The sequence below is a fragment of the Grampus griseus genome (assembly GCF_964374135.1).
Source record: "Grampus griseus genome assembly, chromosome: 15".
Classification (NCBI taxonomy): domain Eukaryota; kingdom Metazoa; phylum Chordata; class Mammalia; order Artiodactyla; family Delphinidae; genus Grampus; species Grampus griseus.
In genome coordinates, this window is record NC_139009.1 from 73,475,242 (window position 1) to 73,490,315 (window position 15,074).

General features: G+C 40.4%; 1 protein-coding gene across 1 annotated transcript in view; it reads right to left on the reverse strand.

Annotated features, from left to right (window-relative positions):
- SUCLG1 (succinate-CoA ligase GDP/ADP-forming subunit alpha) overlaps window positions 1–11,475 on the reverse strand; it is a 35,198-nt gene extending 23,723 nt beyond the window's left edge. The window contains exons 1-2 of the mRNA XM_082672594.1: window positions 11,318–11,475; window positions 1,704–1,807 (exon numbers count right to left, since the gene is read on the reverse strand). Of these exons, the coding sequence (XP_082528720.1) occupies window positions 1,704–1,807; window positions 11,318–11,414 (201 nt within the window). The 5' untranslated portion in view covers window positions 11,415–11,475. The remainder of the gene's footprint in view (window positions 1–1,703; window positions 1,808–11,317) is intronic.
- Between the last annotated feature and the right edge of the window lie 3,599 nt (window positions 11,476–15,074).

The following is a 15,074-nucleotide window of genomic DNA, read 5'->3' on the forward strand; positions in this document are numbered from 1 at the left end:
TCTTTTTTCATTGACAGTGGATTGTTTTTTTTAAGACAGTAGAGGAATGGGAGAAAAAGAAGCAAGGTCCACTGCAATTCACATTTTTGTGCCCAATTATTTCAAAAAAAAGTCAGAAAGCAAAAGGACATTTCACATGAACAACCTTCTAATCTAATTCATTTTTAAAAAAAGAACTACAAAATTTTAAAGCAATTCCTAAGTACTTTAAAAACAAAAGTTATAGAATTCTGGATATTTAGGTATCATCCTCTAGATCAGGGGTTAGTAAAATATGGCCTGAAGGACTTGACTTGCCACTGGTTTCGTGAATTAAGTTTTACTGGCATACCCATTCACTGACATATTACCTATGGCTGCTTTTGCTGTTCCAATACTACCAAGTAGCTGTAACAGAGACTGCATGGCCTATTAAGCCTGAAATGCTCACAATCTTGTCTTTACAGAATACGCTTGCCAACTCTTGCTCTAGATCACCAAAACCCTGCAGAATGGACGTGATAATTCTTTTAATCATAGAAAAATCATTAACTTTTAAATTACACAAAAATCATTAATCGCTTTTATTTTGCCATATCTCCTTTAATAATGAAGGAAGGGATACTTTGGGTTAAGGCTGATGGCTATCTTCCAATTGATTTGGTAGTATTCCCTCGTTTAAAACAAAAAAATCTGTGCATCTACTATGGTGAAACCATAAATGTGTACAAATGTTTTAAAGGGCAACTTAGCAATAGCTGTTAAAATTTTAAATACACAGAACCTTTGACACTTTGACATTTTTACTTTTAGGAATCAATTTAACAGACATATATGTATGATATATATTATATACTGTATAATTTGTTTATATATGTGTGTGTGTGTATATATATATATACACACACACACACACACACACACACACAGAGAATGAAAGAGAGAGTGTTCTGTAGAACAAACTCTGTAGAATGCCCATTATATAAGTGTACATATGTTTGTATGAGCAAGAAAAATATCTGGAAGGATACATGTCAACTTGTTATCAGAAGGAATTCCAGAGCAGTAGAATGGTAGGAAGGAAGGAAAGGAGATTCTTATGTTGCATTTTTTTGTGGAATCACGTCACAGTTATATTTAAACTTACATAAGTTCTATGATGTAGGCAGAGGATAGGGACAGAGAATGAATATAAATGAAATACTTCAGGCTATTTTGCCCGCTATTCCCCTGAAGACCATTTGCCCAGAGAGTACAAGACGGGAAAAATCAATGTACTACTTCCTCTTCCCATCACAGTTCCCATGAGCCTCTCTGGGTTTGAGCATTTCCCCACACTGATATGTGCTTAGCTGAGAATTTTTTTTGTACAAGGCCTAAACACAAGCCATCTGCCTTACCTAGACCTTAATTAAAGAAACAGTGATCTGTTCCAATGTTGGAGAAAAACCTGTTGTGTTATACTTGCTGAAAGAAAATATGTGGGTTTCCAACATAATACTGTACTCCTAGGGAGGGATTTTCAAGGTAACATTAAATACAATTTTCATCTTAGAGGCTGACTATAGCACCTAACCCCCTCCTGAGATACAACTCCACTGCTGTACTGTATACTCTTGTGCTACAAACTGTATTATAACTTTTGTGACTTTAAAACAATAGAAAATAATTCAATGTTTTTGTATCTCTAATATACATCTTTTAAAAAGTCTTGAAACACATACCTGCTTACCAGTGAAACCCTGGCAAATAACCTTCGTATCTTTATCCACATAGAGATGCTTCCTGGAAGCTGTATAGGAGCAATGCCGAATTCCATTCTGTTGCACTGAAAAGTAAAGAAAATATGACACATTATAATTTTTCCAAACTTTTGGACTATGAATTTAACCTGGTGACAAAAAAAAAAATCCTCTAATTCAGGAGCTATCTTGTGATAATGGCAACTTTAAATGTCACTTTTTAAATAAGATGTATTAAATACAAAAACTAATTAAAGAAACAAACAAGAAAAGACACTGTTCTATTCTCCAGAATCCCCTCTTTACTGAGAACCACAATTTTGTTGCTTTTTCTGAACTGAGAAAGACGAGGTTACGTTTATAATTTTTATTCCTCAGCAAGAAACCAGGGGCTCACATAAACAGCTCAAATTAAATCCAGGAACTAAAAACTAGGTATCACTCTTACTAATAATGTTTACTAAACAGCCACATGCTTTCCCCATTTGACCCAACATTTTTAAGCCCAACATCAATAAGCAAAAGACGAGCTAAGAGGCAAACTTTGTCACAATTACTAAGAACTACTTTGCAATTCATTCCCCAGTAATAATATTAACATTAAATGTTAAGTCATAGAATAAAACTTATCTAAAGTATAATCCAAAATTACTTAATTTGGTCTCTTCTGATGTAAGTCTCAAGACCTCACATATAAAGGAAGTAGGGAAAATAAAATAAATAGGAAAAGTAGATGAGGGAGAAACATGTAAAAAATATCTAAGTTACTGTCAGCAAACTACCTCAGTGGAAACTGAGAAATCTTAAGTAGCTCCTAAAGCCAGCTCCCCATATTTCAAAAATCAGTAGAAAGTAGAGCACAGATGATTTACGTGGGCTGCCTTCTAAACCCCCATTAGAACCCCAACCTGCTGTCTCTGTGGTCCATTCCTGGCCCTTTCAAAATGCCAGCATCTATCACTAAGGTAGCCCATGAAAGCTAATAGGCCCAGAAAAGAACATCTCATCATAAACTTGTCCAGGGTCCACTCAGTGCTGTTTCTCCTGAATCACTGCTCATACCCTCCTAAATCCTCAGATCTCAGATTCCGTAACTGATCTGCTTCTGGCCCTTTGAACATCCCTTGATTCATCTTCAGCTCACGTACTGACCTCAGCTTCCAACAACTTTGAATTCTGTAGTCCCCTGTACCTCTAAGGAAGAGACAGGCCCGGAATCTGCCCTGACCAACCAGGAGAGACGTATTCTGTGTGCACACAGATCAGATGCATTCTTGGCCTAGACTATGCTGAACAAGGGACCCTGAGGGGGCACTGAGGGCCAAGTCCTGGCTCGGTGTACGCAGCTAAGCACCTTAACCTGGGCCAGTGAACACTACGACAGGAACTGTGGCCTGAGAGCCCACCCTAGCCAGGGCTTGCCCTTGGTTCCCAGTTCTCCCAGCTGGAGACACAGAACCACGATACCTATGGAAGAGCTTTACTCCCCTCTGCTATTCTTGGCAGGACTTGCCCAACAGTCCCTCCCACTCCTGGAATATTCAGTAAACAGCCCATCTATCAGGAGTTTCCAGACAGGAAAGGTACAAGATATGATTACAAGAGCAAATAAGATCAGGACATCTGGAGCCCATACTTGATAAAAGGAAATACTTGCTTTTTGAAGGTAAAGTTTAGTCCTCCACAAGTACTCTTACACTCTACCTTAACAAAGGAGACATCAGACAGTTCAAGTCTCCTTCCATGGGGCAGAAGTGGCCCTGTCACCCTGAGAAAGCACAGGTCTGTCTACATTCATAAAGCATCGTCTCAATACCCAAACAACTCCTATCACTACCTTCTCCTATTCCTTCCCCTACTCCAGACCTCCTGGATCAACTCTATGGAGCTCAAGACTTCACAGCGCCAGAATTCTGGTGCTCACAAAAACTACATCCACCAAGTACGATGAAGAGCAGCTCACCTACCAGACAGCCTTGTGGCCCAAGTTGACAAAGGGCCACACCCTTGTGGCCCTTTGTCAACTTGTGCAATGACCCTGCTGTTCTACAGCATCTAGTGAAATGGATCTTGGGAGATTTATCGTGCATATGTGTGTGCATGTGATCTTCCCATCTACGGTATGAGCCCATACCTAGGCTTCAGGTAAGCTAGAACTAATAGACTATCATCACCTTTGAGCCAACCCCAAAATACATGTTCAAAGATAAGGAAATGAAATTCCTGACCACATTCTGTCCCAACAAGAAACCTGTACAATGCCAGACAAGGTAACACTGGTACCGAAATGAGGGGATGCTAGAATCAAGCACTTACGAAACCCAGAGAAAAACCTGAGGCGCCCAGCAAGCCGCGGTGCTCCATAATCACCATACATGCCTTTTTAATTCCAGACACTGGAAGACGAATCTGCCCGATCTCTGGCCCTTTACACCATGCACACTCTCCCAGTTGCCATGGCTGTGAGGAGGACCCCAGATACCTGCCACTCCATGCCACCATGACACAGGTAACAACTGGTGGCCCTATTTAAGGTAATACTGTTATCAAATCAATGATAAGTCTTACCATTGGTGACATCAGAGAATCAAGGAAATTCTTTCTCTTTTGCCATTTGTTTCCATTCAGACAGAAATAATGCAAAATATGTTTATACTCCAAGTAAAACTCACCAAATTTTAAGTCACTTATGTCATTTTCCTTATTCTTCCCCACCACAGACAATCCAAGCCCAGAATCACAGGTTGGAGGCTCCCCAGCGAAAGCAGCCTCTCCTCATCTCCACCTCTGCACCGCTTCACCTTCCCTCCCACAATCCCACCACTCTCTAATCTAGCAAACTACCAGCTGCTATAAATATTAAATCTGTCAGACTGGTCACTTTCTTTCCCTGTTTGATTTCTTCTCCATCCAAATTATCAATTAAATGCCTTAATTTAAAAAAACAAAAAGCCTATTCTACCTCTGCTGAAGAATGTAAAGAGGTTTAAGTACAAATCTTCAATTGTCCGTCCACTGCTTAAAGAAGCCCAATCATATTTTGGTTTTAAACACAAACCTGATCTCTATGACAAAACCACCAAGTAACTACAGTAAGCTATTTCCTAAAAAAAACCTTGAACACAGGACATACGTTAGTGGCCAAACCATCTTATAAATATTTCTCACCTTTCAATCAGAGTCAATGTACTCAATCTCCTGAGAATTTCTCTTGCATTAATTCATATAAGTTCACATTTAAATAAAACATTGCACAGTGAGGAATCTTTAAATCTCCACATCACATTCATGACTTGTGAATATAATGGGGGGTTTGTAGGGGATCTGAGATTAAGAAGAATGGAAACTGTGAACACTTTCATGCGGTATCTAATCATAAGCACCACACCTGCCCACTGGAGAGCGCACACATTCTGTTACATTCTTTACTGCGTTATTTCTAAGTAAAATTTTTTCAGGCTAAGTTTTCTTTCAAGATTATTTTAAGTCTCATTTAAATACTTTCAGAACTTCTAACTATAAATTCCATGAGTGTAAGGACCATGTCTTGTACACCTTGGTGCCTCCCATGGCATACGGTACAGTGCCTTACAGAGTACGTGCACAGGAAATGTTTGACTGAATTTCAGGACAAGATAGGATCTATGAGAAGAAACACATATAAATATCAGAAGTTCCATCTCTTTCTGTGTGAACTGGAAAAATGTCCATCTTGAACTCCCATTACCAGGAAAGGGGAACAAAACCTACGTCTATTTTTGTACATGCAGAGATTCTTGGTTTCCCAAAAATTCATACAAAGAGTCCAGCCCTAAATGCTACTAGCAATCCTCAAAGTTGTATCAATGTAGTACAAATTCCATGCTAAGCTTTTTTTTTTTTCAACAAATGAAATCCAGGAAGCAGTAATGTAATACAAATGGACTATTTCACTACAGAAGAAAAGAACCTAAAGCAAAACACAGCATAGTCAGAGGTAAAGGCAGTGACAGACCAGGAGAGTGGTTTCATAACACCTAACAGGCAAGGAGGACAACCTTAGCAACCTGAGCAACACCAGGGGCCAACAGGATGGAGGGGACCAAAGTCGAACAGAAAAATGGACAAAGGCCATAAACAAGAAACACAATTGGTGACGGATAAATGGTAAATCGACATATGATGTGATATCTGACTTCACTAATATTAAGAAAATGAGTATTGTTAATTAAATATTAGGGCAGCGGAGAGGCCTGAAGTCGGCCACCAGGCAGAATTTCCCAGTGGTGAAGGCCTTAGGTCATCTCCAGAGAATGTGGGTGGAGTCGCTTTCTCTTCAGGTTCTTAGAAATAAGCTAGCCTAACCTTGGGACTGCATCCCAAGCAGCTGAAAGCATAGCCCAGGAACCAGACAGGCCTGGGCTCGAGTTTACGGGGAAGGTCTTGTGATCTCCCTTGGCCTTAGTCTTCCCTTCTGTAAGTGGAATAACAGCTGCTCACGAGGAGGCTGTGATGTTGATATGAGATGACACCTGTCAATTGGGTAACAAAGGGTCTGGTACACTCCCTAAACTGGGTTCACATCCTACCTAAGCACAAAAGTCAATCATTTCTAAAAAGAGAATATATAATTCATATTTTAAAATCACATAAGTCCAATCAGAAGTGTTTTATGTCTCATGCATATCCTATACATGTTTATGTATAAATATACTAATCCATGTCTACATATAACATATAGTAGGTACACGTATATTAGTAAATTTTTACCATCTAAAACATTTTTAAAGGTGCATCCTCACTGTAAAAATGGGGATAATAATATTATGTACCTCACAGGCAATATGAGAATTAGATGAGTTAATAATATATAGAGCATGCAGAATAATAATTAGCTATTTCACTATTAGCTATTTATTACTGACACAGAATGAAAAGACCAAACTGCTTTGAGATGTTCACTGTGCCAGGATGTCTGCCAGACACAAGGGGCTCAGGGGTAAACAAGATGGACTGAGGACCACGTGAAGCTTCCTGCCCTGTAAGACAGCTAAACATTAAACAAAGAAACACAAAACCACAAAAGTGCCCACTGTAATAAAGGCTGTGAAGTAATGGGACTGAGTAATCTGAGAGAGAAATCTGTATCGGTCAGTCACATGCAGAGTCCTCTCCCCTGCAGAGAGCAACCACATCATTTACAAGATGGCTGCAGGGTGGATGCAAGCTGCGGCCAAAAACCACCTGCCCAATGGGACTCAAACCACAGATGGCATTGTGTGACCAGTACTGTGCTCCTAACCAGTAACCCGAGACTGTTGATGAAAATACTCCTCCAACTCCCCTCTCAAACTATGTCCTTGTTACTCATTTATTCCTGCATGTATTCCTGATTTTAACAAATGTATATTTATTAATCATATGTATTATGCATATATAATCTGCAGGCTATTGGGGTCCCTACCTACAGGACCTTAAAGTATAGCAGAGTAGCTCAGCAGCCGCTTACTTCCAAACCCCAAACAATCCACCGTTCAGATGCGAAATTATATATTCATTCAGTATTTACTTACAAATGAAGTGTAATTGGCTCTAAGTATCATATTTCATCAAATCTAAAACACCACTGATTTTAAGAAGCACTATTAAGCACCAGTATGAAAAAAATGCTGCCAATTTACTGTAAGATACTATCAATTATAAGATACATCCCAATTTTAGAAATGTTATAATGTACAAAAATGTGGGTCTATGGCAACAAAATGCCTGTCCTTTGGTGAAATGAGATTCTTCCCCTATACTTAGAGAAATTATTTTTAACATCCTCAATTAAGTTTTTATGGAAAAACAAGTTTGAGGTCAGAAAATCAAGTCACTTTCTCATGGCTACATTGATACATTTAGATCGAGGCCATTTTGTACTTCTGAAATAAAGATTTGGTTCTTGGATGCAATGACAAGAGACACTAGGTATCAGAAACATCACTATTGAGGGTCCCCTTTTCCAAGCTACACTTCTAAATGTCTTCCAGATTCCAAAAACAGTCTTACACAACTTGGCAAACACATGGAAAAGGCAGGTGACACCTTTGAGCGGAGTAGTAACCTTCTCAACGAACCAGTGAAGTTGCCAAAGAAAAAGAAAAATCAGAGCTTCAAAAAAAGAACGCTCATGGCTTCCCTGGTGGCGCAGTGGTTGAGAGTCCGCCTGCCGATGCAGGGGACACGGGTTCGTGCCCCGGTCCGGGAGGATCCCACATGCCGTGGAGCGGCTGGGCTCGTAAGCCATGGCCGCTGAGCCTGCGCGTGTGGAGCCTGTGCTCCGCAACGGGAGAGGCCACAACAGTGAGAGGCCCGCGTACCACAAAAAAAAAAAAAAAATACTGGCTCTTGAATAGACATTTTCCCAAAGAATACATACAGATGGCCAACAGGTACATGAAGAGGTGCTCAACATCACTAATCATCAGGGAAACACAAATCAAAACCACACTGAGATTTCACTTCACACCTGTTAGAATGGCTATTATCAAAAAGACGAGAAATAATAAGTGTTGGTGAGGATATGGAGAAAGGAAACCCCTGTGCGCCTTTAGTAGGAATGTTATTGGTGCAGTCACTATGGAAAACAGTACTGAGGTTCCTCAAAATACTAAAAATAAAACTGTCATATGATCCAGCAATTCCACTTCCAAGTATTTATCTGAAGGAAATGAAAACCCTAACTTGAAAAGAAGCCACGTTCATTGCAGCACTATTTACAATAGCCAAGATATGGAAACAACCTAAGTGTCCATCGATAGAAGAATGGATAAAGAAAACGTGGTATATTTATTAATATGCACACATGGGCACACAATATGGAATATTATTCAGCCATAAAAAGAGAAAATCTTGCCATTTGTGACAACACACATGGACCTTGGGGGCATTACCCAAAGTAAAATAAGTCAGGCAGAGAAAGACAAATACTGTATGATCTCACTTATATGTGGAATCTAAAAAAAGAAAGAAAGAAAGAAAAACAGAAACCTGAGCTCACATGTAAAGAAAACAGATTGGTGGTGCCAAAGTTGAGGGGGAGGGGACAAGTGCTAAAGGGGGTCAAAAGGTACAAACTTCCACTTATAAAATAAGTCATAAGGATGTAATGTACAGCATGGAGACTATAGTTAATAATACTATATTGCACATTTGAAAGTAGCTAAAAGAGAGCAGATCTTAAAAGTTCTCATCACAAGAAGTAAAAATGTATAATTATGTATGGTGATAGATATCACAATAGACAGAGAGACATTACAATATATACAAATATCAAAATATTAGGTTATACACCTAAAACTAATATAATGTTTTACATCAATTATACCTCAATAAAAATAAAAAACACTAGCTCTTGTTCCCTATTCTCAAAGATCCAACCTACAGGAACTACTGGCTTATGTTTAAAGCAACCTTGCACTACCTCATACTTCTTGAAAAGTTTCACTATTTCAGTTTCAAAGGTGCTTATAAAATCCTTAAGCTTTCTCATGGAAGAAATCTTTCTTATTTTTCATTTTTTTTCTCTCCCCACTTCAACTGGGTTCTTTCTCTTTTTTCCTAAGAACTGTTTTTTTTTTGGCTCAGTAATTTCTATTGATAAATATTCTAAGCTGCCCCCCAACAGGTCTCTGGAAGGCATCTACAAGTGTTTGGGGTTTTTTCCTAACTCAAATCAACATTGCAACACTCAAGACCTTCAGCACTCCCTAGCAGCTCTAGTTCTATTACTAACCTCAGAGCCTAAATAATTTGTGACTGCCTTTAAAAGAAGTTTGCAATGTGATACTGTTGTGGCTGCGGTTTTTCTAGTGTGAGTGGAAATGGGCTTAGAAATGTGGCATGGGAAAAAGATTTGGGAGATTAAAGGTTTTTAAACATTAACCCTAGAGTTTGTAACCTCTCTAATATAAGAGATACCTTGGTTTTAGATCTCAGACCTCTCAAACCATTAGTGACAGAGTAATCACGTGACTAGGATAATTCAAGGCCACTGCAGCAAGAGAAGCTAAACTAGATAACCTCTTAAGCCCTCAGGATCCTGAGAGTCTAGGAATAAAGAAGTTCCAGCTATGTGAGAACAGGACTGTTAAGTATCGCTAAGGGTGGATTCAAGATCCTGATCTTTTAGACACTCTTTCTTCTCTAGACTCTGCTCCTAAGACAGCAAAGGATTTTTCAGAAATTCAGACAAGCAAGACCCCAGAAGAAAAAGACATGGGTATAACAAATCCCTTTTCGCCTTCTGCCTACTAAATTATCCTTTAAATTATATAATAAAAATCTCCAGAAAACATTCCCAAATAAACCCAACTTCTTCCTACTTGCTAAGGTTTGTCCTCAAGTGATCTGGTAACTAAGTGTAGCTACAGAGTGTACAGTCATCATTGTACACTTTCAAAATGTAATCTTCTCAAGAAATGAACTAAGTCTCATCCAATATTCAGTAGCAGCAGTAGAATTAGAAGCAAAGCAGAAGAAAGGGAGAGAGAAGAAAACTAACTTCGGTTGAGCGTCTATCGCATTCCAGGTGCTTTATATAAATTGTTTCACTTATTCTGCATGGTGAACCCAGATCATCCTGTACTTCATCATTTCTAGGATGCACATTTGTTTCATTTTTGTAAACATTTCTTAAATCTGGATGCAACTGATAACCAATGGTGTGTGTCATAATTTTAATTAGCAATCATTTCCCACTTTTAGTGGTAGACCAAACAGCAGTGCATCTTACACGTGATGGTGTCTCAGATTCATTAAAATATGGTAATGTTTTCATGGTACGTGAAACAGAAATTGAGAAATAGATTTAGAAACATCCCCCAGAGTTATTACATAGACTGTACAGGACTAGCCAGACTTCAAACCCTGATGTGGCTGGTTCCAAAGTCTTTTCCTACACAACCTACCTAACAAACACAGAGACTTTGAACACAGCAAGAATTTTCAGCAGTCAGCGTTACTAGCAACCTTGGGTGTTAAGTTTTCAGGAACTGAAGAATTCACACCGCCTGATGGAGACATTACAAATAAGTTGGTTAAGGTCTCAGCCAACCCTAAGCTTCTAGGAGTTTTCTGGGCTGTGCACCCTTCTGGAGAATCACCCTACAGTCTACAGAAAAGACAATTAAAAGTGTACGACAGTCCTGTTCAAGGCTCAGCCTCATCCTCAAATTTCCTACTGATATCCTCCCCCTACCTCTCAACCCACTCACCCTCCCAGCTTAGTTCATCCTGGACCACCTCACCTCTCACGCCCCAAAAGAGCCTGTCTAGATGCCGCCCCCATCCCGCCGCCACTCATCACCGTGGGATCAAAGGTGTGCCCCCGGATCTGCAGGACTCCAGACCCGAATCCTGGTTCAGCCACTCAAGGTCCCTGCCCGCCAGCTGCCTAAGCCAGGCCCCCGCCCCACATATCCAGCAAAGCTCCCTCCATCCCAGAGGGTCCCCGACTTGGGACCCCCGCCGAGGTCCGGCCCCGGAGGGCCCAGCCGCGTCCTAGACTAGGACGCCGGGCCCAGGGGGTCGGGAACTCGCGGAGGCTTGGAGGAGAGAGCCCCGATCGGACTCACGGAGGAAAGCGCGGGACAGGAGGCGGGCGGCGGCGAGGCCGCTGCTGCCAGAAGTCATGGTCGCAGCAGCAGGGGCAGCAGCTAGGGCTGCGGTCATCCACCAATGACACTCCCAGGCCCCCTGGAAACCAGACAGGAGCCGAGGCGCGAGGAGGAAGTGGGTAGCCAGAGCGTTCGCCGGAACGAATGTCCCTCCGCAGAGACGTCTTCACCCAACACTGGTTCTTGCAGGTGGAGGAGAAAAAGGGCATCTTAACGAAGAAGTAGACAATAGCTCGTCTCTTCCCCGGAAACGTGGATTTGATTCAACATTAATAACAACGGCAGCTCAAGGGAAACCCCACTGAGGCCGGCCGGCGCGGGGTATTGTGGGAAATGTAGTTCGATGGCCTCAATTTGTTAGTAGTTTAAACGGGGGCCTGCGGGAAGGGAATAGAAGGAGAAAAGGGAGAGTCAAACCCAGGGGATGCGGTGTCAAAAGGAGTGAGGAAACAGTGAGGCGAGGTGCAAAGAGCAATGCAGAACTTTCCAAGGCCCTTCCAAAGCCAAGGTGCCGACCTTTCTTCATTTCCCCGTCTACCATATAGAGAGGATCATACTCCTCACCCCCTACCCTTGCGAGGACCGGGAAGAATTACCAAAGGGAACAGTGACTCTGAACTCGCGCAGTGAAGATGAGGATGTGAAGAGAAAGACCAAAAGCTACTTTCCTGGCACCTAACTTCTTGGAATATGGATCTTTTGGTTAAACAAGCTATCACGCAGCCTTCGGCTAGCACTAAGCGAGTGAGTGCCTCTTCCCTGGGGATCCTGGAGGACTGAAGTTACAGGTCAAGCGTGACCGCTCCTTGTTCGGAAGGAGCCTCCGAGAGTTCTAGAGTCAAAGGGTTAACAAGAGATAAAGGAATCCAACTCCCTGCCTCCAGCCATGCTTCTGAGAGTCCTCATCATTATCATCAATGAAGTTATGATTCTAACTCACTTTAGTCATGATAATTTACACGGAGATACGTGGTGTAGGAGTGGGATTACCCAGGGAGATTGCCCAGTATTTCCTCTATGACCCAGATATTGCCATCCCTGCTTGGACTTGACTGCGCACAAAATCCCTCCCTCATCTAAGGGATCATGTCCTTGCTATCATTTAAATACTCTCAGTGGTTTCCAGATATGTCCGGTATGAAGAATTATTTTAAATAGCAATGTTCTTCTGAGCTTTCACATGATAATAGTTATATTTTTTATTTCATTTCATTAATTAAATGCATGATGACAAAAAATATATAATTTTGGCATGATTTTAATGAATTTTTACTTCCGCAAGGACCAGGATTTTAGTTTGTTTTGTACACTGACGGTATCATCAGCACCTAGAACAATGCCTGGTACAAAGAGAGAACTCAGTATTTATTGAATTGAACTGAATTGACATATAAAAGAAATACCATATACATTATGTATAGAATCTACACACAATGTTTGATGGACCTAAGGATATTTCAATCCCTTGTAATAACTACACCTCCACCCCAATTCCATAGCTCATTGGTGGGAGGCTATTGCACTAGACACTAACTATACCATTTATCTTTATATGCAGATTGATTTTGGAGTCAGACAGGTCTGGATTCAAATTCCAGCTCTGCCACTGGCTATGTGACCTCTGGGTCTCAGGTTTTCTCACTGAGATGGGGATGAAACTCTCTAACTCATAATAGGTTTATGACCAATTAATGCATTAATATGTAAAGTTTTTAGTACCTTGTAAGCATTCAATAAATAGTAGTAGCTATTAAAGATAAGAACTTTCTTCTTCACATGACAGGATGATATTTTGAAGTTTTTACTGATGTCAGTAACCAGATGTGGAATAGGATATTTCCATTTGGCAACAAGCCATAATTACCTCCACATCCTATGAAAAGGAGCCTAGAAGCTACCTCTCTCCAAATTTCCTTAAGAGGTGCCCAGACTTCTCTTTGGATTCTCATTCTCACTCCTTGGCACCTCTAATAAGAAAAAGACTGGAATTCATTGAATAAGAGACTTCTTTTTTTTTTTAACATCTTTATTGGAGTATAATTGCTTTACAATGGTGTCTTAGTTTCTGCTTTATAACGAAGTGAATCAGCTACACATATACATATATCCCCATATCTCCTCCCTCTTGCATCTCCCTCCCACCCTCTCTATCCCACCACTCTAGGTGGTCACAAAGCACCGAGCTGATCTCCCTGTGCTATGTGGCTGCTTCCCACTAGCTATCTATTTTATGTTTGGTACTGTATATATGTCCATGCCATGCTCTCACTTTCTCCCAGCTTACACTTCCCCCTCCCCATATCCTCAAGCGCATTCTCTAGTAGGTCTGCATCTTTATTCCCCTCTTGCCCCTAGGTTCTTCTGACATTTTTTTTTCTTTTTTTTTTCTTTTAGATTCCATATATATGTTAGCATACGGTATTTGTTTTTCCCTTTCTGACTTACTTCACTCTGTATGACAATCTCTAGGTCCATCCACCTCACGACAAATAACTCAGTTTTGTTCCTTTTATGGCTGAGTAATATTCCATTGTATATATGTGCCACATCTTCTTTATCCATTCATCTGTTGATGGACACCTAGGTTGCTTCCATGTCCTGGCTATTGTAAATAGAGCTGCAATGAATATTTTGGTACATGACTCTTTTTGAATTATGGTTTTCTCAGGGTATATGCCCTGTAGTGGGATTGCTGGGTCGTATTGTAGTTCTATTTTTAGTTTTTTAAGGAACCTCCATACTGTTCTCCATAGTGGCTGTATCAATTTACATTCCCACCAACAGTGCAAGAGGGTTCCCTTTTCTCCACACCCTCTCCAGCATTTATTGCTTGTAGATTTTTCGATGATGGCCATTCTAACCGGTGTGAGATGATATCTCATTGGAGTTTTGATTTGAATTTCTGTAATGATTAATGATGTTGAGCATTCTTTCATGTGTTTGTTAGCAATCTGTATATCTTCCTTGGAGAGATGTCTATTTAGGTCTTCTGCCCATTTTTGGATTGGGTTGTTTGTTTTTGTGATATTGAGCTGCATGAGTTGCTTGTATGTTTTGGAGATTAATCCTTTGTTATTTGTTTCATTTGCCAATAGTTTCTCCCATTCTGAGTGTTGTCTTTTCATCTGGTTTATATGGTTTCCTTTGCTGTGCAAAAGCTTTTATGTTTCATTTGGTCCCATTTGTTTATTTTTGGTTTTATTTCCATTTCTCCAGGAGGTGGGTCAAAAAGGATCTTGCTGTGATTTATGTCATACAGTGTTCTGCCTATGTTTTCCTCTAAGAGTTTGATGGTGTCTGACCTTACATTTAGGTCTTTAACCCATTTTGAGTTTATTTTTTAGTATGGTGTTAGGGAGTGTTCTAATTTCATACTTTTACATGTAGCTGTCCAGTTTTCCCAACACCACTTATTGAAGAGGCTGTCTTTTCTCCACTGTATATTTTTGCCTCCTTTATCACAGATAAGGTGACCATATGTGTGTGGGTTTATCTCTGGGCTTTATATCCTGTTCCATTGATCTATATTTCTGTTTTTGTGCCAGTACCGTACTGTCTTGTTTACTGTAGCTTTGTAGTATAGTCTGAAGTCAGGGAGCCTGATTCCTCTAGCTCCGTTTTTCTTTCTCAAGATTGCTTTGGCTATTTGGGATCCTTTGTGTTTCCATACAAATTGTGAATTTTTTTGCTCTAGTTCTGTGAAAAATTCCAGTGG